Source organism: Bactrocera neohumeralis, chromosome 2 (genome assembly GCF_024586455.1).
Source record: "Bactrocera neohumeralis isolate Rockhampton chromosome 2, APGP_CSIRO_Bneo_wtdbg2-racon-allhic-juicebox.fasta_v2, whole genome shotgun sequence".
NCBI lineage: Eukaryota > Metazoa > Arthropoda > Insecta > Diptera > Tephritidae > Bactrocera > Bactrocera neohumeralis.
In genome coordinates this window covers 85,836,466-85,864,194 of record NC_065919.1, presented here as the reverse complement: position 1 = coordinate 85,864,194, position 27,729 = coordinate 85,836,466, and the positions used below count along the sequence as shown (strand labels likewise).

Sequence of the window (27,729 nt, the reverse complement as noted above, 5' to 3'; positions counted from 1 at the left end):
TATTTATTAGTATAAATATAAAAAAAATAATTCGCAGTTTGATCAGGAATGGGAAAAGATTTTTTCGACTACTCAATATATATTTGTTTATCCTGATAAAAATTTAGTTTATGTGGACCTATGCAATAAGTTCACACTGTTTCATCAGCCTAAATACTTAACTCTGTAGTGCCTACTTAAAAACTAAAAAATCTAACTTACAGGGTTGCCTCAGAACACATATGTATGTATATGCATATGTATGTATAACCACAAATATGACAACAGGTCAGTAAGCGCACTTCGCAGTTATAGGTACGTACATATTTAAGTATCAAAGTACTTACTTAAGTACCAGAAGACACTTTCGCACACACTTATTCGCTTATCAATGATGCCGCCTATTACCGTATATAACTAAAGCGGCGACTATCTACAGATGCACTTACATTGTGCATTATAAAGTCATACATATATATGTATGTATGTAGACCTATGTCGGATTTTTAGTTTTGCTTTTAAATTATTAAATTGCTTTTGTTCATTGTCGTATTCCTCAGTCAATTGTCTTTTGTAGGACTTTTTCTCTCCAACCCGTCGGTTCGGTTATTTCTTAGTATCAAACTAAACGTGCGCACACTCGCTTCGAATATTCGGAAATCAACTTTAATAAACAAAGTTTTTATTGTTTTCTAGAAACTAGAACTTATGTGATATTAAGTTCCTTCTTTTATATATTCTCCCATACATTTTTAAAGTGCCTTGACTTAAAATATAAACACGCTGAAAAGAAAACTAGAACATTTTAAGTTAACATCAAAGTCAGTATCAGTTACAGTTACTTAAAGGTAAAAATTATATGACATTTTTTTTGAAAAACCTTAGTGCTAATATAGTGGATTCTAACAGCATCTTGTGTATACATTTAATCGATAAGTATGGTATCATATCCGAAGCACAGCGAAATGTTACCTTAAAAGAAATATACGACATGCAATTTTCAATGCAAACGGCTCAACTGTCAACCCCATATACTGAATAAACAATTTCCTCAATAATAATGTACAAATATTCAACACGAATGCTGTCACCTAACTTTAGAAAATTTGGAAACATGTTTGTGAAGCTATAATATCATAAAAAATCATTATTTTTATGTACAAACGAATTCCAGAAATGTTCGAGTTAAGAAAACAAGGCACTCTAAGAATATCGAAAAAGAAAAACGTAGCAATCTAGAATCTCGAACAAAATCACATTTATTTTAACCTAGTTTTCCCTACTTCTTCATTCAACCAGCTTTCGCATAGCGTTTTATTTCTCTATTATATCTTATTATAGCTTATTACCACATCTTTACCTGTCGGCGAAAAAAATTGAGTTCGGTTTATGATCCTTTACTCATAACTAATTTGTAAAACAAACTTCTGCTTGCAAATTACACAATTTTTGGATAATACAGTTTCCATTCGATTGCTACGCAGCTTTTGGAATAAACTCATTTTGTATTCAGCGGTAAAATGTGGTCTTATTGCTGAGATCAAGACGAGAGTGAAACACAAGGTATACTATATTACGTACAACCAGATAATTTTATAATTTTGAAATAAAGTAAAATGACATAGAAAAATAACAAAGCATGGCCGCTGTTCAAAATCTAAGGGTGACTAAAAAATTATTGATGTGGTAAAAAAAGTTTCCTCCGAAATAAGCTGACAAGTTATACGCATGTGTTAAGGGGCATAACTAGTGTGACAGCCTAAGAAACATCGATTTTTGGTATTAAAAAAACAAAAAACACTATAGTATATCGATTGTTTTGAAATTTGCAGGGCTTGTGTATATAGTACATGTTTCAAGAATGCACAGTGAAATTTTTGAAAAGAAAATTAAATATGTGTTAGCGCCAGGTGTCATTTTAAATGGCGCCAGTCTGTTTGAAGAAAAGTTTGAGGAAAAGGAAACACTAATGCAATCGAACTTCCATATAACAAATCTTAAGGGGGCAAAACTAAGCTACGTTATGTAAAAAAAACTCATAATAATTATAGATTTGCAGCCTATATAACAGGCCAATTTAAAACTCCCACGCAAAATTCGTTCTTTTTTATTCAACGAAAATCCCTTCAAGGCTGATACACTGCTTATAGCAACTCTCCATCTTATCGATACCGTTCTTGTAGTACGAATTGCTTTGCTTCAAAATAGGCCTCAGTTTTAGGGATCAACTCTTCGTTCGACAAAAAAATTGTTCCCATTCTTTTGAAATCTGAGCCAGATCTGCAGAAAATTGTGGCTGTAAAAGCAATTTGAAGCACAAAACATAAATTTTACCACCATTTTCACTGACTTGTGACTCAGTGCATTGGCTTGGTGAAACAGCACTTTCTTTTTCTTCAGATGTGTGCGTTTTTTCAGCGATTTTGTACTTCAAACGTTCAATAACTCTATGTAATACGAGTAGTTGCTGTTGATTGGTTTTCCTAGGTAGTCAAACTGCCCAAAATACAAGCGCCACAATTTTGTTCACCGACTAATGCGTTTTGGAGCGGGTACATCGTGTGCAGTCCTCTCGGATGACTGTCGTTTAAACTTCAGAGTAAAATGTTGTAGCCATGCTTTATACATTGTCACATATCGACGGAAAAACTCGGGTGTATTACGCTTGAACATCTCCAAACATTACTCGGAATCATCAACTCGCCGTTGTTTATGGGTAAAAGTGAGCTCACGCGGCACCCACTTAGCACAGAGCTTCCTCATACCCAAATATTCGTGCATGATATGATGTGCTCGTTCAATTGATATCTCTAGAGTGCCTGCTACTCGACCACTTCAGTTTACGGTCAACAAAAATAATTTTGTTTACTCTTTTGTCTAAACTTAGCATACCAGCCCTTGCTGTTTGCTTTTCCTGTGGCAGTTTCCGAATACTTATTCACACAGCCAAGGGTATAATTTATAAGGAAAGCAAAACATGCTGAAAATTTAAAGAAAACCTTATGAAATTGTTCTAGAAATTAGTAAGATGTATAGAAAACGGCGTTGTTCAGAAGTTCGTAGTAGAGAAGTTCGACTGTAATATTTACATTTGATTAACACCTTAATATAGGTATACAATATATGAGCTTTCGAAATATATGTACATATATGATCCACGATACAATACATTTATTGTTTTCCTTACATACCATATATTCACTCCTTTGCGGATCGTTGATGTTGCACACGCAATCACTACAACTTTTACTTAATTTTGCGCTTTTCGATTTTATAATCAGTTGGGATGATTGACACACATAACAATATTACATTTTAAAAATAAATTTATATAACTATTGATATGAAAAGCACATGAATATGTAAACACAATTAACCCACGTTGAAAGTTCTATTTTTACGAATGATCGATTTATTTTCATTGCCTGTCATATCAACTTTTTTCGGTGTGTAATCAAGCAGATTTTTCGTAAATATGTTTCTCCGCTTATCATTTCTTACCACTTGCTGCTTGGGGGCCTATTCGAATATACATACAATACATATGTCGACACATTTACGATTGTATGTTTCTATGTTTCTTATCTACTAAATTGTGCTATAATACAGTATGCAGCCCATTCAGCGCGTCATTAGCAATTATGACGCTGTAAATTATTTCCCATACCTCTTCAATTTGTACATATCATACGTACATACATATGTACAAGTATGTATGCAGGGATGCGTGTAAATATAGTCTATTTGTATGTAATTTGTCATAAAATAGTCGCCATAAATCATATCGCTTACACTAATTATCACCGTAATAATAGTGTAATATTATATTATTTTCATAGACGAATGTGTAAAAGATAAATTTTAATTATTTAATAAATTATATAAACAATAGTTAACGGTAGTACACCCTCGAGTCTTTTCAATGCCCCTGCATGCCACAAGGCAATGCAACGACGAGTATATCCGCAACAGATAATGCCTCAAGTGGCATCCTATACTAACGCGCACAGGCAAGGGGGCTCTTGTATTGCGTAGTAAATTTGATCGGGTGCTCCAGGCATTGGCATTCCTTATCTAAGGTCTAGACAAATAGTAATAACAATTACAGCTATGTACGTAATAATCGTCTCCTCTGGGTATTTGCAGTTGAAATGAGTTTGTAAATAAATTTAGAAAGACATCTCAATGCAATGCAAGATTTCTAGTTCCGCGAAAGATTTACAATTTCTAATCTCTCTACACATACTCAGTCAACACCGATAAGAAGTCAACACCATGAAACGCTGTTAGACAGTATCACACTGGGTAAATGGCCTATCATACATAGCTCCATCGTTGCACTTCAGACACCTTTTATGGGTTTAATAATGTTGGTTTAACTGTAACAAAGTAATATGACTTAATTAGGTTATAATTAGAATTTAGACCATACTAAACTATTTTAGAAAGATAAAGATAGTTGTGATGATTTTAAAGGAAGAAAAAATGTCATAAACGATTGTATGGCACCTGCACTCTTATCAGATCTTTAACCTTAGTATGAAGTAAACATAAAACATGGATGCTTTCGGCCAAGCAAGAAGCTGTTGCGAGCTTTGAAGGCATCTTCCAGAAATATATGCTATGATATATACAAGTATATATAGAAAAGATACACTATTGTGAGAAAATGTGTATGTATAAAATGTAATTGTCCGGAGTTAACATACAAATAGTTTACAGTGTAGGCCAAAGGTTATAATAAGGTTTACTGGTACTATATGGTATATGATCTTAAGATTGTGATGCGAAGTTCATGCTCTAAATTTAATATCATCACGATCGTATGATAAAGGTCATAATATATACTAAAATATTGTTCAAATGCAATCATAGAACGCTGAACAACAAATTTTCGTTAACTTCCTTAGCCCACACTTCTCTTGCGATGTTTGAGCTTTGATTTCATTTTAGAAGCATACTCGGAATATATGATAATGTCTTATGACGAGTTGACTGATTTTTTATACAACCAGAGTCTTAGTTATATCTTTCAAAACCCTTCATAAACAATGCTTATTTTGAATAATGGAAGGTCCAATAGCTTTTGTTACCCAAAATCACCAAAAACTAAAAAAAAAACAAGCTAAAAATAACAATTGCGCAAATATGTCGACGTAAGTCCAGAACATGTTCCAAGAAATTAAAGGAAACCCGTTATATTGAATGAATGAGCACTCCAAGTCTTAAAAACACTTTTTTTGAAATAAATCTCTAAAGTACATATTTAGAATTTAGTGAAACAGTTGAAAAACGAATTTACCAATAAAAGTCAATAAAGACTAATTCTAAGAAACCCTCTGTTATATGATTGGATTTCGTCTTAAATGAAAATTAAAACAAGAAAACACATTCACTTCGGTTACACCGAAAATAGAATAAGCTTTACAAAAAAAAAGTTTCTATACAAGAAATAGAGCTTGTTCGGTCGGTTTGTACATAAGCTTTAGGTTTTTGTGGTCTGATTTGAACAATTTCTTCGAAGGTTGTACCGTTGCTTTGAACAGTAAAACATATCAAATTTCGTGAAAATACCTTGTCAAATGAAAAATTTCCACAATAAAACTTGATTATAAGTTCTTAAGCGTCGCGTAAACCTAAGATCGCTTAATCAATAAAAGTGTTTCTATAATCTCTGAAATAAATGGAAATGTTATTGGCGTCATTATCTCCGAATACCCTAATGTGGAGTATGTATACATTGATAAGCCCGACAAGTACACAAAATACGCCTTGGCGTCAAGATTATTAACGCTATATTTAAGTTCATTCAAAATTACTTATCATTGGAATATACCCACTTAAGTGCCCACTCCAAATTTCCGACAAAACTTCTTGAAATAGAGCTCTAGCAATTTTTTTACACAACCCAAATATGTGCACAGTCATAAACGGATCATAAATCGAGGCTATGGAAAAAAGTAACTATTTTCCTGTATCCAAACGGCTTCAAGCTTTTACTCAATATCGTCTGACGTATTTATTATGTTCTGTGTAGCAAACAGGTTAGCACTGCCCTTTTTTATAAACAAAACTACATTTTTTACAATGTCGACTGATAAAGCGAGCAAAAGGAATTATTGGACCGTCACGCGTTTTTTAATGACATTCCGACACATGCAAGAAGAAAGTACTATCTGCTTGCGTACCTACATACAGTGCTTGAAAAAAATTAAGGCACAACGTAAACTTAAATGTTTATCCAAAAATTATAGGTTTTCCTTTGCATTTTCGAAAGTATTAACAATCATATGTTTCAATTTCAACAATTTTTTTTTATTGGGTAGTCGAAAAAGTCTTTTCGTATTTCTAATCAAACTTCAATTTATTTTTTTAGCTTTATAATGAACTTTAATGAACCAAATTTGTACCATTTTGGCGATCACTTTTTCCCATCTTTCCGCTAGAGACAGTATTCCATCAGTGCAAAACTTTTCTGGTTTCTTGACAAAAAACTGCGACAAGTAATTTTCACAGGTTTCTCTTGAAGTCAACATTACTCTATTAAGGAGTTTTGCATTGACCGAAACAAATGGTAGTCCGATGATGCAAGGTCAGGGCTATATGGTGTTTGCATCAAAACTTCCCAGCCAAGCTTTCCCAGCTTTTACCGAGTCATCAAAGATGTGTGAGGTTTAGCGTTGTCCTGATGGAAGGTGGAGCCCTTTCTGTTGATCAGTTCTGGCCGTTTTTTTCAATTGCTCGCTTCATCAATTGTCGACAGTAAAACGCAGAATCAATCGTTCGACTCAGCATAACCTTTCGAGGCGTCAATTTTGGCTTTGCACCCGTTTGTTGAGCTTCACCACGCTTGGACCGTGATCTTTTTCGCGCATTATAGTCACCGATGCCCAGAGCATACTTAAATTATGGAGGGAACACTTCTAGAGCCTGCTGAATAGCAGTGAACGCACAATGCCAGGATAAGGCGAACCCGATTCCCCAATCGATGACGATGGAGCAAACGTTCCATTGCCCGACCATAAAGAAGTTCGAATAGCAATTACCCGCCTGAAGAACAACAAAGCGGCGGGGGCCGATGGATTATCGGCCGAGCTATTCAAACACGGCGGCGAAGAACTAATTAGGAGCATGCATCAGCTTCTTTGTAAAATATGGTCGGGCGAAAGCATGCCCAACGATTGCAATTTAAGTGTGGAGACCCCACAATCTGCGCCAACTACCGTGGGATAAGCCTCGTCAACATCGCATATAAGGTTCTATCGAGCGTGTTGTGTGAAAGATTAAAGCCCACCGTCAACAAACTGATTGAACCGTGATCTTTTTCGCGCATTATAGTCGTATTTGATCCACTTTTCGTCTCCTGTTACCATTCGCTTCAGATATGGTTCGATTTCATTTCGTTTCAGCAAAGAATCGCACATGTTAATTCGGTCAATTAAATTTTTCACAGACAATCATTAACAGACACAGAGCTTCTTTTTGTAGGCAGCCTTTTTTAAATGGTTCAAAACCATTTCATGATGAATGTTAAGTTCCTTAGCGATGTTATGGCTGCTTATGTGACAGTCCTGGTCAATTTTTTCCATAATTTCATCGACTTTTTCGACTACTCAATATGTAAGCTAATAATACGAACTGCGTCGAAAAGTTGGCCTGTTGACAAACACTTTTTTAAATCACTGTATGTTATGCAGGGACTGTGTGCTCGCGGTGTAGCACGAGTACGTAAATACTCGTACGCCTCCGCGCGATAGTAAAACAATTAAATTTGCTTTCCAAACAAGCAGAGCTTTCTATTTATCACCACCGATAACCACATTCATGTTGATAATTTGGTTTTAATTCTTGACAATGCTATTTTAATGTCAGATTAAATTTAACGCTTACCAAAACAAGATCAAATCTCGGAGCAGTTCACGGTTACTGGAACTGGAACTGGCATGTACTGGAAAGTTAAATTCAAGCATTGTATTCCATCGAAATAACTGCATAACACTTATATGCTGTAGCAACAGGATTGAGCTTAGTGCTCATAATTATTAATTATATCACCTAATGCAAAGTTGTTGTTACAAATTGCTTGCAAAGAAGATAAGTGATAAGTTAATGGTCATTTTGTGCCTTTCAATGTGATATCGTGTTCGAGTAGTTTTTAAAGTGAACGCGGAAAGTTTTCATTGCAATTGTTTTGTATTTTTCTCGAGTGAACGCGAGAGTTGTACATTTTGTAGAAATTTATTGAAAAACTCAGAAAAATATAATAAAATCAAGTATACTAGATACATTTTTGACTGGAACTATAAATTCTTGAGGGTAAGCAAGAGTTCATGACGTTAATTGTGTAATAAAGCATTGGAATCATATAAAAGTAAATTCATTAATTTATAAAAAATTATAAATATTTTTGTACAAAATAATTTTTTTAAAAAATTCAGAAAAATAAATTTTTTGAAAAAATTAACCCTGCAATGCCTCAAAAAACCTATAGCAAGTTGTGCAACTTTAAATCATAATTATAAACGGCGACGATTTCTTATTGAATCACCAGTGCAATAAGCAAAAATTCACTCGCAAAATGTGTGATAAAACCAAAGTGAAATTCCAAAAAAATTAGAAATAATCCGGCTAAAGTAAAATACTATAATTTATCGCTCGTGCCAGTTAAAAGAGTTAAATAACACTACTCTACAAGCCTGAAGGAAGAATTTGCGAATGATGTGCTAAGATGTCTGTGCGGTATTTGAGGTGTCCTGATTACGAATTTGGGTTCAAAAATTGTTCGTAGATTTCACGTATGCACAGTAATTTTTGAAATTTAGTAAATGTTGTTAGTTCGACCCTTGGCTACAAAACAAAAATTATAAGTGTTGGGAAATTTTTAGTATCGAATTTAGCAACGCAAAATTAGCGAAAAACAGCATCTCGTATTGCAGTTACAAAAGACTGGTGTCATTAGCGAACTTTCTTAATTGATTAACTTTCTATAAAATATTCCTTCGCTCCCGTAAAAAGTGATAATCTTCCAGACCGCATTCGTTATAATTACAGTTAATTAAAGTAACACAGTATTTAGTCAAATAAACGAATAAAATATACTAATGGTTCGTTTGGAACCGTCTGTCAAATACAAAGACTGATCTTCAGTAAGGACAGATGGAAGTTCAATTTAATTGAAGCTAAAGTATTCGTCATAGAGCATGGCAACGCTTTTGTGAATTTTAATTGGGACTTGATATCTAATTTTGATACTTCGTCTAGTATCTTGGAAGGCGCCAACCCTAGATATCACCGACGAATTAAGCCAACAAGACCCTATGAGTAAAAAGCATTGGACTCTTGCCCATGATCTTGATGATCCTGCACTTCCTTAAGGCATTGCATCTCGCACTGCCCCGTCTGTCAGCTCATTAGGAAATTTAATTATTATTTCGTTCGTAATGTATTCTGTATTTCCTGCACTGGTTCGGTAGCCAGACGAATGTCATGTTTTGAAATCTTATCGGCTATTTAGTTTCAAGAAATTCCTTTGCGTCCTGGCGCCAGCATATATGCTGTCGCTTTCCGGTAATGCGATGTGAGATTAATTGCCGCCTAGCTATCACCATATATATTGATCTTCTTTACGTTTTTTTCTGCGTGGTTTACTACACCAGTTGCTTTCCTAACCACCTAGAAGATACGGCAGTATTCCGGAAGCTTTAAAGGGTCTCCTAAGATACAGCTCCGAGCAATAGGTTTCGGTTTCCAGCTTAAGGTAGTCTTAAAAGCTTAATAGACTTAAAGATTATCTAAAACTCTACGTAAAGCAAAACTATCGTCCTAAATTATATGGAATTGAACTGTTTAAATATTTTTTTAAGCTTAAAGAAAAACGGAACAAATGGTTTTTTTCGGCAAAATCAATTTATTTTATTCAAAATCGTCTGCTTCTGCTTCAATAAGCTTTCTGCAGGGTCCAAAAACATGTCGAACGAGTGTTTCAGCTCGTTGGCAGATATGGCCGCCAGTATGCCGGTGTAAACCTTTCGAATGACCTCTAAGTCTGCATAACTCTTTACTTTCATGAGCAAATGCATTTTTCCGAAAAGGAAGAAGTCGCACGAGGCCATATCAGGTGAATACGGGGAGTGGTTAATGGTTAAATGTGAAGTTTTTGTTCTTTTTGAACTCTTTAATGATGTCCTTCGAATGTTGGGATATGAGCAATTTTTGGTCGTCAGTCAATTTGTGCGGAACGAACCGTGCACACACCTTTCGTAAGCCCAAATGTTCGGCCAAAATGCGAAAAAAATTGAGGTTTTGGAGGTTCAATTCCATTTTCATGAATTTCAATGATGATTTCGGCTGAGTTTTGATGAATTCACGCATAGTTTCGATGAAATTTCCGGTGATAACGGATTTTGATGGGCCCAGAAGTTGATCGTCATTCGTTATAGATGTCTCTAGGGTCAAGCACTGGTCGATTAAATCGATTAAATCGTTTTATATCGATCTTGGACATTTGTGTCAACATTAACCCAACAAAATATTTGTAGAGATCTGTTTGCATCCCAAACTTATTCTCAACTGAAAATGTCACTTTTTGAGCCGAATTCTCGACATTTGCGGGAAATTTTGCTTTTCTTTTTTAATTCCAAGAAAAGTGCGGCTGAGGACCCGTCCACGTTTTACTGAGGCTGACACATACATAGATAATACTATTACTCTACTACTACCATCCACATATATGATTTCTATTAGGTATTAAAAAAATATAGAATTTTTGTAAAGCAACTTGTGTTAGTTAACAAAAAAATGGATCATAAAGCATTTCGTGTGTTAATTAAGCATTGCTTTTTGAGGGAATAAGGGAAAACACTTTTGGACCGTTTTTATACAATAAAGCCTTAAATTTACAAAAAAAACGGCGGAAGCAAAGTTGTAATATGTCCTCACGACCAACGTTGAAAACGTTGAAACTACTCGTGCACTCTGCTACGGGATAGGCAATCAGCGTCATAAACTTGTTTCATCAATCAAAACGTTTCGGTGAAAGTTTTACCAATTTTAAAACAAAGTTTAATGTTGGCTCTTTGTTCGAAGCTCATTTTCGCACCGATAACACAAACATACTGACACTTAAAACGCAATAACTTCACTTCCAATCTATGAAATGTCATGAAATTCTCACTGGACAATCGATAAAGATAGCAGATTCTAACGCACCAGTCGACATATAGATGGCACCACCAGGGGGCGCCAAAAGTCCTGTTTACTTTGGAACGCACCATGTACAAGTATGTTTATCACAACGGATCAACGTTCTAAGCTATCAAAGTAAGATCCCTCATAGGATCGAATTCTCTTCACTTACTATAACTACATAGGTCGTTCTCGTACGTTAAACATTTGAAAGATCTTCTAAAATAAAATTTGAACATTACTAATTGCCGGGGTATACAAATTTTATATACAGAACATTTTGCCATGTGTAAGTCAGTATCATCTTCATTTTAGCAAAAATGTATGAAGAATTGTTGGTATCAGTTAAGAGTTAGTTCAACTGATGGGAGTTTTTTGAATATACACCCTAGAATTGAATAGAATATTTGTTGAGATGTGACCTATGAAGCTAGTCTTAATACCCTATAACGATCCGAGAGTTCAACGCACCAGTTAGGCACATGCTACCTGCGACTTGTGTGGATTTATGAGTCCCAGAGCATTATTTCAAATCTAGAAGTAAGGGCTCTGGTGCTTTAGGCTCTGTGTTACAAAATTGACATACTGTAGAAAAGACAATACACATATTATATAGATATGTCTTATGCCTGCCCGAAAAATGCTCAAGTTCCCATGTGCCCGGAGAGCTTAGTGCGTGAACCTGCAATTCCTGTTGTAATGTGCTGTAAGGATGTCTCTAAGTAGCGGATCCATATCTAACTTTTCTATCGCAAGATGTTGAACAGAGTTTTATTCGCGTAACGAAGGTCGAAATAGATATCGTGTTACAAATGATGAATGAGGATGACGAGACGTTTTAACTATGAGTCCGTCCTTCCGTGCAATCGATCATTTGGAAAAATATATTGAGGGGACTTGATAAAAAAGCTTCTTGTCTTTAAAAATGTATAAAACGAAGTTAAGTGAAAAACTTTAAAGTGCTATAGTAAGCCCTACACTGTCTATGACTGACTTTTTACGGAAAATATCGGTTAACTTTGAAGATATCTTGGCATAATTAAGGAACGTATAATCTTAATCTATAAAGTGCCATAACCAAACCCTAAATTAAGGTATGAAGCTCTAATTTGGCACAGGGCGCAGTACATATCTGCTAAACCACTAAAGCTACAAGAAATGTGTTTTGCTCATAACGGTGTATCTTTGTGTCTAAAATAGATAAAATCGGGGGAAAACTTGACCTAGCCCCCACATAAGTAATATCAGGATTTTCGAACATCCGGCTGACTTTACTCCACATGATTGGTGATAGTATTGGAGATAGCTTAATGAAACCCAGGGAACATTTTTTTAGTATGTGCCATGATAACAGTTAATGGATAAATTTGGTCAATAGTACCCAAACTCCCATATACTACATATAATGTCGGTATTTATATAATAATATGTAGATATAAACAAAATTGCTTAGAATCCGATCCTCTGGTTGACGTTTTAGATTGTAAGGTATTTCCCTAGCTTTGATTCCTGCAAGTTGCTAGCGTATAAAATGTTCAGTTGCATGCGAACTTACCCTTTCCTTACTTGTTCACATTGGATTTAGATATAATGCAACCAAAGAGAAAGTTGAGGGGCATTGTAGCGATAATTGCGCTGTGCTATAAAGTTTAGTAAGTAAACAAATAAAAAAAAGCATTCACAAAATCACAAGCTTAAAAATTGATTTTCTCTCAAGTGCTAACAATTAGAAAGAACCTTTGAATACTTAAAGATAGCTCCCATAAATCAATAAAGCACTTCACTTTATTGCGCATTTCTTCGCTTTATTATGACAGCGCGGAGTTAGAGCTTAATAGGGGCACTTAAAGTGGGCACTAAGTCCATATATTTCACCTTGCTTATCACAGCCTTTTAATACTTATGCAAATGCAACTTTATTTCCAGAACAGCATTGTCTCTTACTGAAGCGTAGCGCTATCTTTGGGCTAAACACCAAATTTAAAGTGACAGCCACAAACAACTCGATGCACACATAACCACACAAATGCAAGAAAAAAAGATGTTGGATGAAGTAAAGAATGGCGATGTCAACAAACAAACTGTGTCAAAGGAGGAGGAGGAGGACGAATTCGATGAATCGGAAGCAAATGATCCCTTTCAGAAGATCATGGAGCGCGTTGGCAATCACGGACGCTTCCAGCTCATCTACAACATGACATTCGTGCTGGCTTTGGCCGCCGCCGGCTCGATGGTATATATGAATATCATATTGGCGCTCGACATTCCGGAGCACTGGTGCACCGTGCCGGGGCAGGAGCTGACGAACTACTCGCTGGATGAGTGGCGGCGTGTGACGTTGCCGACGTAAGTATGCGCATAGTAATATGAGCACTATGCAAATTGGGAACTGTGCAAATAAGTATGTGTGTGTGTTTGTGTATGCATATGTGATTTTTCTATCAGGGTGATACTTAAGTGAATCGAAAGAATTTTTTATTTATTTTTATACCACGAACAGGGTGTATTAAGTTTGGCTCGAAGTTTGTAACACCCTGAAGGAAACGTTGAACGAGCTGAGTGAAGTTAGCCATGTCCATTTGTCTATCCGTCCATCCGTTCATCTGTATATATGCGCACTACTCCCTTACCTTTGAGGCATCGATATCAAATTTTGCGCAGATTCTTTTCTCTTCAAGAAGCTGCTTATTTTTATGCTTTGATATCAAACTACAATAGCATGTAACGGATTTTTAAATAAGAGCGATCCAAAGCAGTTTGGGATATCATTGAAGCTCTTAGTCCTGTGAAAGTACATTCGATGTCATTATATATGGAACTCGATTTCTTTTACTTGGCCACCACGGGCACGCTTGCAGAAATCCCGACGCTGAACCCAATTTTCGACGATTTTCGGCCGATACTGCTGAAATTTAACGTTTGACTTCTTGGCTTAGATCATAGACTTGACGTAGCTTTACAGAAAATAGTCTAACGGTGTCAAATCGGATTTCGTGGTATATCTCGTTCACCAAACAATTGTGACATTCGCTGTGTGGCTTGTGTCGCCGTCCTGTTGGAACCACCATATTGTCCAAATCCATATCATCCCATTCGGGCCAAAAATATTCGGTTATAATTGAGCGGTAGCGGTTCCCATTCACAGTAACGTGCCGGTCTTGATCATCACGGAAGAAACACGGCACAATGACGCTAACGCCCCATAAGCCGCACCAAACTTAAATTTTTTAGGGATGCGATGGTGACTCGGGGAGTACGTGTGGATCGCTGCTTTACCAATAACGCATATTTTGTTTTTTGACGAAGCCATTCAGCCAGAAATGATCCTCATTGCTAAAGATGATTTTTCGATGAAAATCGGGATCGTTTTCAAGTTGTTGCTCAGCCCAATTCACGAACATACGACGATTGTGCTGGTCCAGCGGCTTCAGTTCTTGTGTCAATTTGATCTTGTAAGGATGTAGGCTAAGATATTTTCCCAAAATTCCCACAACGACGTCACAGAGATGTCCAACGCTTGAGTGATTAATTTGGGTTTTCCCCAATTGATGCGCTAGCGACAACAATATTCTCGACACTGTGGGCTTCTTTGTCTCACTGGCACGGGAACATTTTGTACTGTGCCTGTGAGTCCAAATTTTTCGCCTACACGTCCAATTGTTGATTTGACAGGACGATTATGACGATCATAAATTAGACGTAGCGGTCGTAAAGTTGATGCCACTGACTCTGAGTTTCGGTAGAAAATTTTAATAACTTCGACTCATTGTTGGATCGTATATCTTTCCATGATGGAATGCCAAATCTTATTGAAGAGAAATGTCAATAGGTCTGGAAAAAAATGGCGTCGTTTGCTGTCCTCATCGGTCTACTTTTTTAACGTCCCTATTGAAAAACCCGTTAGATCCAAAAAATTTTTTCAAACATAAATTTCAATATTTTAATCAATTTCAAATTGGTCTTTTAAAATCTACAAAACAATATATTAAGTACCACCCTTATGTATCCAAATATGTACGCATGTGTGGCAGCATTTTTCATTTCGTAAGAGAATCAGCTTTATTTGAATAAGAGCAAGGTGAGTTGGTTCGCCAACAATTGGCAGCTGTTCATCTGTTCATTGTTGACTTTTCACATTGTTCATCGAACCAGCGAGTGCGCGGTTAGACTCCGTTATTTCACGTTATTTTATTTGATTTCATTTCATTTTATTTTATTCCACCTAATAAGTCGCTCCCATGGTGGAAATTAAAATTTAAACTCGATTCTTTTATTTGTATTTGCATTTCTGCAACCTCCCACACCCACATCCGCCCGCACACCAACAACAAACACACGAACCAATGTGGGTCCATATATACAGACAGAAGGATAATCGCGGCGCGAGCAAGCACAGCAACTGCGAGATGTATAATGCAAATTTCACGGAAATCGACGATTGGCTGCGTTGGAATAAAACCGAGTCAAATGTAACAGGTGAGTAATGGCTGCGAGCTACACCAGTACTATATATGGTACTTTGGTAGGTACGTTGCCTTTGAACTCTTAAACACCGCCATACCAATATGTAACTGTACATGTGTCTTATGTAAGCAAAGAAAATAATCATACATTCGAACACATGCCACAAAACTCAAACATTGGCTTTCACACAACGGGGCTTGAATTAGAGAGTTGTAAGATCTTACCTAACGCAAATGGTTCTTTTAGTTTCTTAAAGATATGTAGGGAGGTGATGTAGGTGACGAGATCCGAAAATTTCTAAAACTATCATCCGCTTAGAGTTTCTAATGGTTTTTCTAATAGAAACTCATTTATAAAGTACCGGAGACTTTTACCCGGTTTTATCCGCTAGGTTAGGTAAGGTTTGATTTTATAGCTGATCCTTACGATTTGAATCACACTTGCAGTATAAAGATAGAAAAATCAGATCTCAAGTATCGACAAAGCGACTAATCAGAGAGAAATAGGAGAGACTCTCAGAGTCACACAAGGAATTCTATATATTTTGGTAACAAAAGCTCAGAACATTTTTTAAACGAAATTCGATTTGAGATCACTAAGGAGAGACTTACTTACTCATGTATCATAAGCCGGTACCCAAACCCAAACCCAAGGCAGGAACTATCCTGCCTTATGCCGCCCTGCAAAACTAATATGGCCATGTAAACTGACGTTGAGTAAATCTTAAAAGCTTCATCGCGCGTCTGTCGTTTTTTTTCGCTATTTGGCGCCAATTGGAGATTCGAACTGTAGCCAGGTCCATCTCCAACTGGTCTTTCCAGCGGAGTAGAGATCTTCTTTTTTATTTGCTTCCCCTGGTGGGTATTCCATCGAATATTGTCAAAGCTAGAGTGTTTCCATCCACTGCACCATAAATCCTACGCAAAACTTTTCTCTCGAAAACTCGTAACGCCGGCTCATCGGATGTTGTCTGCGACTTCGAAGTTATGACTGTCTACAGTGTCTGGACAGACAACAGTCTGAAGAAAGCAGAATTAACGAGCTTGAAATGCCGTCCCGCAGTTCCTTTAAACCGAGTTGCTGATGAGTGCTCAGGGAACTGGAGTGCAGATGAAGTAGAAATCAGCTTCTCGACTTCGAGCTTTCCTTGTATTTATTTGCGTGCTTCTTTTTGGTGCACAGAGGCGAGTGCGTATCTTAAAATTGGTCCGAATCAATACTACGACCTCGGAGATCCCCCTTCTTAAAATCACACTAGCACACACATGAAATCTGACCTGGTTCAATTTCTGTTCTCTGATCTTGTTACGAATTACAGCTTAGTTTACCGTTACCACTTTAAAGCATTGTTGCACTTACTCTCCTCGGGCTGTTATCCTTTTCTAATTTCGATTATTTCCCATTCAGGTTTTACACTTTCTCATAAATTTTGTATCATGCCGTAACTCGTTTTCATACACATATGCAGAAGGGTTTTTGATTTTTTTCGCCATTCACACATTGACCGTCTAACAACGCCGGCAAATTGATTTATAGTCTGCGTGGCAAGAAAGAAACGCTTCTATTGCTGTTTGCGAGAAAAAAATGGATTTGACTTGTGGCGTTGAGCGAAAATTTGCATCCATAAAATACGAGTGGGACAAGCAGAAGTTTGCTTAGCAAAACAACACGAGTTGCAAAACGCTGCTTAATTTATAGGGTCTGATTCGAAGAGAAGGAATGAGTTTGAAGATAGTGTACCAAAGTTCAAATACGAAAATGGCTGAGTGCGAAGCGAAAGCTATACTTTATATGTATGAATATTTTTGTGTGTGGTTTTCGATAGAGAAAAATTTAAGGTTAAAGAAGTTCGAAAACACTTGCGAACATCAACGCTATCTCAACACTCTGGCAGTATCAAACACAATGCTGAAATCAATTAGAGAAAACTACTCTCACTTGGCTACAACGCCCGTAAACATCGTCGGAAGGTGGCGCGGATGGCTGCGAAAGTGGCTATCAGACTCATAAAATCTGTACTCTTAAAAGAACAAGTATCTGAACACTCGGATATCTTCATACACTTTGATTTCATACCAGATCACTTAGAACATAGATACTGACGAGAGATCTATGAGTGGACAGAAACCATTGGAAGAGAGGAGGACAGTGAGCTTTTTTACGTATGGGTTAAAGTTTAGGGGGAAGATTGGTGGAGGGTTTTGGTGATAGTGGCTCTCTATTAACTCTAGCTTAAGACGTCCTGACTATTGCATTGTCTTGCAGCCATTAAGATAGCAAGAGATTTGCTGCTCCGGAGTGCAGCCTTCAGAGAAAGGCATCAGAGAGGCGTTTTTGTGATAAGACTGGTGTGTGTGACAGAACATAATGAAATCGCAGGAAATTGTAAAGCTATTGAGGATAGGGCATCGCTATCGGTGGAAAGGGAGCTGTTCAATGCTCCCGCATTCTCTTGTGTTCTACTATTGATAGCTGGGCTTCGCAGAAGCGTGGACACCATCGGTACATGCGTTGTCGAGTTTTGGCCCAAGATCGCTCGCAGGAGATCTAGTGATCTCTTTGCCCTCAGTAAAACTAGCCTCTTCCTAGTTGTGGGGCTTTTAATAGGCCATTGCCCTATTGGCGACCATGCTGTAAGGTTGGCGATCTTACCAGGCGCCATTTGCATGGAAAGAGATGAGGTGGAAACAACTTAACACTTCCTTCTTGACTGTCCCGCTTTGGAGAGGTCAAGACTTAAACACTTGGGAGGGCATACCTTCAGACATCCCAGCGAACTGGCGGGAGTTCTTCTTTTCTAAGGCTTAGCAAAATACTACATATGTATGTATATCAGTACACGTGCAATCTTCGATCAGCCATCTAACTTAACCGAACCTGGTTGCAATGCAATAATTTCAATGAAGAAACTCTGCTAAGCAGGACTCGAATTAGGCCAGTAAAGCACATAGAAACAAACACATTGATATGGCTCACGTTAACCCTTATAAGAAAGAAAATTAGCTAGTAGTGGTGATTTTAAAGCATTCGGGGCATGGTGAAACGAACAAACAACTCGCATAAAATGAAGAAGACGAAACTGAGGGAAAATAATAAAGGAAGCCCTTCATAAAACTATTTACAATGCATAGGATAAACAATATACTCATTTCATCTTCAAATTCCCTTCTAATTGATTTCACAAACGAGGTCTCAATTTTCCAGTTTTTGAACAAAAACGTAAAAAGCGAAATAAAGCATCCAGAAAGATATTACCAGCACATTATCAATCCACCAAAAAATTAAGCATCTCAAGCTCTCGGATTATCCGCAAAGCGCACTTCGGAAGCACGCATAGCACAGCAAAACACTTTTCGAAAAATTCAACATTAAAATTCAAAAACTTGTTACATGCAACAGCGATAATTTTCCACAAATCGCACAAATAAATATTTCTTCGAAAATTGTGAAAATGCGAAAACTTGTAGCCGAACGGCAAGCAATAATTGAACCAAAAAGTACAAAACCGAGCGCAAAAGTGCAATGCTCGTAATAAAAACTAAATCAATGAGCAGGAAGCAACATGAACGGAGCCGTGCAAAGAGCGCAGCAGGACAACATAGTGTAGAGTGGGAGCCAGAAGGCGACGGCCTGCGTGTGACGAGGAAAAGTAACTTTTCCATTTGCTCGGGCATAACTTTTTACAACTTTGCACTTTAATGCGTTTCACTTACAACAGCGATGCGATTTCATTTCACTTCCACTTGTACTTCCACTTCCACTTACAATTCAGCGCTCGCTTCAACTCCCTTCAATCTCGAACTTGGCTTCGGTTTCTACGTTTCATTGAATTTCATTTTGGTTTCAATATATTTCTCGCTTTGCTTCTTTTGTGGTCTGCTCGAGTTCAGTTTAGTTTTGTTTAGATTTCTTACGCAGCGTCTTGAATCCAGTTGGTTTGCCTTAATTTTGTTGTAAACTGAGGCAAGCAACTAACAAACAGTTACAAACTCAGCTAAACGATAGATATGTGCCTGTGTGTGTTTGTTTCTGTAAAGATGTAGCGTCTGTCAGACGCTGCGGCTTTCCCTGGAGACAGCCAGTCTAACGCCTCCGTACAAATACATATTTATATAGATAGTCATGGTAGATGCTCATAATTCTCAATACATTCTTCCAACTAGCTCACTCTCCCACTTGCACTCGCCACTTTCCCTCCCCCACTACATAACCACTTACATATATATATCTTGTTGATTGTTGCCTTCTGCCGTGTCATTTATGCATCCTTCCTGCTATTGCTTCCGTCTTGCAGCTTGCCAACATGGTTGGAGCTACGATCAGACGTGGTACGAGTCCACCATACCGAGCAAGGAGAACTGGGTGTGCGCCAAGGATTTGTATGTGACGAACACATTTGTTGTGGGACGTGTGACAGAAGTCATCGGATCATTTGTGCTGGGACAAATGGGTGATGTGTAAGTGCAGCGACACTTCGTAAGTCCACAGTTGCAGCGCGGCGTCGTTAATGTCGGCGCTTGGTCGACTGGCTGTTGGCCACAGTTGGATTAAATAGAAATTTACTGTAAAGCTCTGTAACGCGGCGGCGGGCAGATAATTGAAAATGTTTTTCCGCTGACGCGATGCTCGGCTTCAGCACTGCAACTGCAACTACTTAAGCTCGCTCTGCTCTTTACTTTGTTTGCCGTTTCATTGACTGTAATTTTTGTTCTCTTTTTTCTCTTTTCTTTCGTGCTACTTTAGTTTTGGCCGGCGCCTTGTCTACTACATCAGCGTCGGTTGCTGCGCGCTGGGACGAGCGTTCTCCATCGTAACCACCAATGTCTATTATGTGTTCCTCTTCTGCACGGGATTAACTGGCTTTGCGGTGAATAGTTTGTTCCAAGCGCCACAGATTGTTGGCATGGAAATATCGAGAGAGTAAGTGTTGCAATAAAATAACAAACAATCACAACAAACGCATTATCAAATTCTTAATTAAATACCGTAATGCTGTGTGAGAATCAATACCTTGAATACACGTGCTCAATTTTAGTATTTGTGTACCACGAGTTATTCTTTGTGGGACTACGGATGGATTTTTATCGAAATTTATGTACTTGTTCGGTGGATAGTGTTATACCAGGAAGAGAATAGTCGATTTAGATGTATGTTGCGAGAGTTATCTTATTCTTAAAGCATAGTCTAGCTTCACAATATTAACAAAAGTAGCTCGATCGCTAGTTAATTGAAAGGACCCCGGCCATAGATGGCGCTACTAAAAGCAAATCCATATAATCTTTAGTTAGCCTTAACCCTGAAAATCTGCGAGTATACATTTACAGCTGTCGGATCAAAGCATTATTGGACCGTAATCGCCGAAACACGGCCACATTGGAAGAAAAAGAATGTGCAGTTTCACCAAGCCAATCCACCGTGTCACAAGTCAGTTAGAATGATGGCAAAATTCCATGAATTTGGCTTCGAATTATCACCGTCGCTGTTGTTGTCGTAGTGGTAGAATTATGCCGAGTTACTATCGCATCCACCGCATTCTCCAGAACTGAGATCTCAAAACCATGCTCGTTCGAAGAAATTTTCGTTGAATGAAGAGCGGATCCCCGCAACTGAGCTCCATTTTGAAAGAAGGGACAAATCATACTACAAAAATGGAATGGAAAGTTAGGAGGTCACTATAATCAGTGTACCATCCTTAAATTATGTTGGAAAAAACGGCCAAAAAAATAGTCAATTCTTAGATTGCAAAGATAACTAGCTTTGCTCCAACGGAGTAAAGGAGTGTTTGGAAAGTCAGACAAACAGGTTTTCGGAGTAAAGAAGAACTCCCGTGTTCGAACATATAAATTTGCAAAACGCTTCGTAGCGAAAACAAATATGCACAGGCGTTAAATTTTCATTCCCGTCAGTTCGGTGGGATGTCTGAAGGTTTGCTCTCCCAAGTGTGTAAGTCTTGACCTCCCAAACGCGGACAGTCAAGAAGGAAGTGTTGAGTTGTTTCCACCTCATCTTCTTCCATACGGCTTCCGCAGATGGCGTCTTGTAATATTCCTGGCCAATAGGGCAATGACCTGATAAAAACCCCATAACTAGAGAGAGGGTAGCCTTACTGAGGGCAAAAAGATCACTAGATCTCTTGTCATCGATCTTCGATCAAAAGGCTTTTGCGACAGCGCATGTACCGATGGTTGTCCAGGGCTGGCCAAACTTCCGCGAGGCCAGCTATCTAGCAGTAGAATGCGAGACGAAGTCATAGCTAAAAAAAATAAAAATATTAATAAAAAATTTAATAAAAATAAAAATGTATGCTTCAAAAATACTGTTTTGAATGCAAATGGTGAGAAGTTCGAAACTCAAACATAAATACAAGTACTTCGACTTTGAAGGCTAAGCTCGAAACACAGAGAAATTATTATTTTTTTCCTTGTGTTTCAAGCTCTCGAAAAAAATCATTTTGATCCAATACCCAGCCTCATATATGCAGTCTAATCTTAGATATCTTATGTGGTATTGAGCCTCCAATCTGTTATAGAATGTACAGTACAATGAAAGGAGGCAGAGAGTGGAATTAAGACGGAGCCCTTTAGGAGTTATGACTATGTAATAGAGTACATTTCGATCTGAAGCCCAAGAATGTAAAGCTTCAACAGTTATTCGAAGTAAATACTTTCTCTCATTCGATCTTTCTCTCCTCCTCACTCTTCATCTCACTCTCGCTCTTCCTCTCACTCTCGCTCTTCAACTAATGCTTTGATAACACGAGCACGCCTTAAATTATATTTCGATGGTAGCTGCGATACATTTATCAATTAGATTTTACGAGACCCTGCGTTTTTAATCTGCTTGAGATTTCAATTATTAGAGAAGTTCAAATTTTACTTTTACTGAAAACTAGACTTGCTTGATCAGCAACCAAATCTCTCCCGTTCATTGAGAAGTAGACGCATATACTAACAACTTGTAATAGGCTTGTGGGGACTTGCTGACTGCTTAGGGCACTTTAAGTTGCGCCCACCCGCCGACTTTCACCTCACATATACACATACATACACTTTGTATACGTTATTTACTTGTTTTTATCTTTCGCAGACAGGACCGCAGCATCATCGCCATTTACCAAAGCGTTGGCTGGTCCATTGGCACATCGCTGATGCCGCTGCTCTTCTGGTGGCTACGTGATTGGGTTGCCTTCATGTGGCTAACAACGATACCGACCGCAATAGTTTTAATTTTCTTCAAGTACGTATACCCACACACATATATACATACACTCCAACACACTCATAGTAAATACGCGAACTACACGGGAATGTTGGGTGCAACAACAAAGTTATCTCCAATCTGTACAGCAATGCATATCGAGTTCCAGAAGGCGCGTAGCAAATCGTACAAAATGTACCGCTACAGTTTAACTGCAGCAACACGAAAGTCGCTCATACGACGTGACATACAGTTGTACGTGTGTAGCGTGGCAAGCAAAACAGGGGCAAGGCGGGAAGCAGCAAATGAAGCGGCAGCTACTCGCGCATTCAAACGGTCATTCATTCACTCAATCCATTTGCACGACTTTCTAAGGTGCGCGTGAATGTGTGTGCGTCCGTGTGTGTTGCGGCATGCTGAGGCAACTGGGCAACGATTCGCCAGTGGGACTGTCGATTTGTGTGCTTTCAAATCGATTTCGTTTGTGAATTTCATTCGAGCGCATCGCATCACATCACATCACTTCGAATGGCCGGTGAGCGCGCTGCCCTGGATCCAATCAAACTCATTCAATTGTTTCAATTTCACGTGCCGCCGCCACGCCACGCCACGCTACGCTACACCGCGCCACTACGCCGATACACGTTTCGCTTTTTGCTCTAACCCGTCAGCGCGCCCTGCTAAATACACTTGTCCATCAGACGGACTGAAATGAAATTTACAAGAGTTTTTATGGTTATGCCGCCAATATACTCTCAACTGCAGCGCTTTGTTGCAGCTCATGGTTATTGCATTTTTGTTGTTGCTCTGATAATTTCTCGCATCTGCAGCGCTTGCTCATACCATGCACATACATACATACATACATGCATATAGCAGATTGTTGGTTGTCTTACTCAATTCAATTCTCCTCGCAGATACGTCATTGAGTCGCCGCGCTGGTTGATTAGCAAACACCGTTACGGCGAAGCGATCACGCAATTTAAGAAAATTGCAAGAATTAATGGCCGCGAATTCGACATGACGGAGAAGGAGCTGGCGCAGATGTACACCAACCAGCAGGTGGACGAAGTGACATACGGCATGGCGTCGCTCTTCAGCGGCTGGCATCTGACACGCAACACAATCATTATGGGCTTCAGTTGGTAGGTCAGCAAAAAGCTTACAACACATTCTACTACTATTGCCTTTATTTTTGCCATTTGTGGTCGCACAAAATGGGTCACAGCCCATTTGTCGGGAACAAACTGAAGTCTATGAAGTTGCCACAAAGCAAATAAAACGTTTATTTTCAGGTGTGTTGTGGCGGTTTCTTACTTCACGTTGGTGCTGTTCAGCACGCGCATGGGTGGCAACCCGTTCCTGAATTTTCTGCTGCAGAGCGTGGTGGAAATACCCGCTTATGTGCTCGGCAGATACCTAGGTGAGTGCGCGTTAGCAACCTTAGGTCGAAATAAAATAAAAGAAATTGCACTTACATCTTTCCAGGTGATACTTATGGCCGCCGCTTCACGAATTCCTCCTCTTTCCTCATCTCATTCGTTGCCTGCATACCGCTAATTATCTATGCGGCAGGTAAGATAAACTTAAGCGACTTACAACTTATAGAAATCATGTTCATATATACTGTTTTAATATTTCAGATGTCGAATACGAGATGGTGATGGTGTGCCTGGCCACATTCATCAAATTTCTCAATGCGCTCACCTTCTTCACCGTCAATCTGCAGAGCATGGAGATTTATCCGACCTGCATGCGTCAAACGGGCATCGCGCTGGGCACGATTCTCGCGAATGCCGTCGGCGTTTTGGCGCCATATCTCGTCTACTTGGGCACCACCGTGAACATAAGAGCGCCCTACTACATTCTCGGCTCACTATTCTTCATAGGCGGCATCGGTGCGCTCTATCTACCCGAGACGCTGCACAAAAAGTTGCCCGACACAATGGAAGAGGCGCGGCACTTCGGCAAGCATGACGTAAGTGCATGTGGCATGCAAATGGTGTTGAAAATTAGTTAATCCTGGAAATGTTTTTATTTACAGAAATTCTTCAGTTTGCCGAAGGCGCCCCCGAAAGTGGAAGAGTCCCGGCCCACAGCGGAGGAAGTGCGCCTCAATCAAACAAAGTTTGCTCCCTAAAATTGCGCAACCAAATTGTGGCTGTTGTTGTTGTGTATGGGAAATATAAAGTTATGTTTAGTTTTGTTTAGTTTTATGCAGTATTTTCACCAGGTGAAATTAGTTTTTGTATGAAATGTGCAGTTGTGTGTTTTGTGTACTTTAAGCTGAACTTAGTCCTGTTATATTTTCAAATGTACATGTGATCTATGAATTTATGTGTTTTAATAATCGGATAACGCAAATAATTGTGAATATGGGGAAATAAAAAATTAAAAAACGTCACATAAGTGAAATTGATATTACCGAAAAATAAAGTGCTTTCATTAAAAATTAATGCTTAGGAAAATCGTAAAGAACCAAGAATCGTCGCGCGCTCGGCGATTTACTCCTCATTGTCGTTCATTTTCTTCCTAGCGGGGTCATTAGGAGGTCGGAGGAATAAGTGAAAATACTTTTGAAAGATTATTTGGGTATAAGGAAAGTGAAAGCACGATTGATTCCAAAACACTCGATTTTTTCGTAAGGCAGCGTCGCATTAACATCTGTGAAACAATGCTTTCCGACTACCAAGATGTCATAAGCACTATTGCTTATGATTAGTCTTGGATCGGCCGAATATCGTGGCATAGTTGAGCCGAAGCCGAATAACCAGGTCAAAGCCGGTCAAAAATCAAGGTTATGTTGACAGTTTTCTTCGACTACCGAGGTGTGGTGCACTCCGAATTCCTCCCGACCGCCCAAACTGCTTGATTTAGCTTCGCGTAACTTCTCAAACGTCCGAGTGACTTTCACTCACCACCTGAGTCTAGAAAACCACTTCTTCCGTAGAGTGCACAGCACCACCACAGTATTTATCATCATAAAAAGCCAAATGGTCATGGTCTCAACGAAAAACCACCCTGCAAGAGGACGATCCTCGTAGCGATGGACTTGTCAAAAGCCAGTCAGCCACACAACTCTACTTGAGGACATCGAAAAATCTGCGCTCCCTCCAAGGTTGAAAAGGTGGACTATGAACTGCGTGAGTGGTCGGCAACAATCCGTACTGTTCTCTCTCCGTTGCTGTTAAATTTCTATATTTCTGAACTCCCTCAATCATCATAGGGAGTTTCTATCGCCTCGTGCGCTGATTATTGGATGATAATGACGTCGAACAATGAAACCTCTCACTATGCCTCACTACTCACGACTTGACCTTAATATTGCAGTCAATGGCGTTAAACTTCAGACTGTCAAAAACCCCAAAATCCTAGGTGAGACACTAGACAGACTGTGCTCCTCCTCATCAACAAATTTTTCGAAGATTTGGAAAAAACGTTGGCACAAGTGGGCTAGGGCCAGGGGCGTCTATTTTGAGCGGACGACATAGATTTTGAATAAAAACTTAAGGGTTCAGTAGGGTAGGGTAAAGCTTTCAAAATTTTTTTTTGTATTTTCTGTTCCCTTATACCCTTAGAATTAATGTAGAAACCCATTTTACCATTGGAAGGTTTCGAAAAAGGCCCAAAAATAATAATACCGCTCGACGTTCGGAGCGCTCGGAGTGCACACCTAAAACTTTAAACACGTTTTTTCTCAAAACACACTTTTTTAAACTTGCGGACGTGATTCCGGTCGAATTACTCAACCGATTTGCTTAATTTTAATTTGATGTTCAAAAAACGCCTGGATATCGTCCCTACAAGTTTGATAATTTTTGACAATGTTATGACAAAATTTATGTAAAAAAGACATGGGAAAAATTAAAAAAAAAATGTTAATTACTTTTTCATTTATCAACATTTTTTCATTATTCTGGTAGGGACGATAACTATTCACGTACTTTTTAAGAATAAATTGGGTTTTTGTGTTTCAGATGATCCAAACATGGAATCGGAATCGTGACCGCGAGTGAAAAAACGCGTCTCATTCACCCAGTCATTTCCCCGACAGATGTCATCAAAAAATCCCGAAAAAATTTGTTTATACACTCCACAATATACCTCATGATATGTGAAAAAATTTCTGTTGTAGAAAAATAATTTCTATGAACAAAAAATTTCAAAAAAACAGGACACATTACCCCACTGTCCCCTTAAGACTTTTAAAATTATGAACAAAGTCTTGCTTTCTTTGGCTCATAGTAGTTTTACCTCTTTTTCGCAGAGCTTTCAGATCCCCCATATTCATTAAAGATATATTCAACAAGCTCCTTTTATAACTTATTGGTCGACAACTTTGCTTCCGCCGTTTTTTTTTGTAAATTTAAGGCTTTATTGTATAAAAACGGTTACAAAAATGTTGTTCAAAATATTGGCCGTCGCAAGCTACTAATTTTGACCATCTTTCTGGCAGCATGCGTATTCCGTGACGAAAGAACTCCTCATCTTTCTAGTCGATCCAAGTATCAATCCAATTTTTGACTTCTTCATAAGAACTGAAGTGCTCGTTAGCTAGACCGTGTGCCATCGATCGGAACAACTGGTAGTCAGATGGCGCAACGTCTGGAAAATACAACGGGTGGGGTAAGATCTCCCATTTCAGCGTCTCCAAATATTTTTTTCATTGTAATTTGACTTTATGTCTTTCCTCGTCGGCGGCTCAAACGTATCAATTGCGTTCGGTATCGATCTACTGTGATGGTTTCACTTGGCTTTAGCAGCTCATAATAGTATATCACACCCCAGCTGGTCCCACCAAATGCAGAGCATGACCTTGGCGCCGTGATTGTTCGGTTTTGCCGTCGACGTGGAGGCATGTCCAGGCTTTCCCCATGACTTTCTTCGCTTAGGATTATCCTAGTG

General features: G+C 38.6%; 1 protein-coding gene across 5 annotated transcripts; it reads left to right on the top strand.

Annotated features, from left to right (window-relative positions):
• The first annotated feature begins 556 nt into the window (after positions 1–556).
• LOC126758476 (carcinine transporter) lies at positions 557–25,157 on the top strand. 5 transcript variants are annotated; one of them, XM_050472774.1, is made up of 11 exons: positions 557–827; positions 13,095–13,509; positions 15,527–15,639; positions 19,922–20,084; positions 20,371–20,547; positions 22,714–22,863; positions 23,742–23,969; positions 24,120–24,247; positions 24,313–24,399; positions 24,468–24,802; positions 24,869–25,157. In XM_050472774.1, the coding sequence occupies exons 2-11, from the start codon at positions 13,190–13,192 to the stop codon at positions 24,962–24,964; spliced, it is 1,797 nt and encodes a 598-aa protein (XP_050328731.1). In that variant the 5' UTR covers positions 557–827; positions 13,095–13,189; the 3' UTR covers positions 24,965–25,157. The 5 variants fall into 5 exon arrangements, with proteins under 5 accessions (XP_050328731.1, XP_050328706.1, XP_050328723.1 ...); XM_050472749.1 differs by having other exon boundaries at positions 13,090–13,509; XM_050472766.1 differs by lacking the exon at positions 557–827 and adding an exon at positions 1,342–1,542 and having other exon boundaries at positions 13,090–13,509.
• The last annotated feature ends 2,572 nt before the right edge of the window (positions 25,158–27,729 follow it).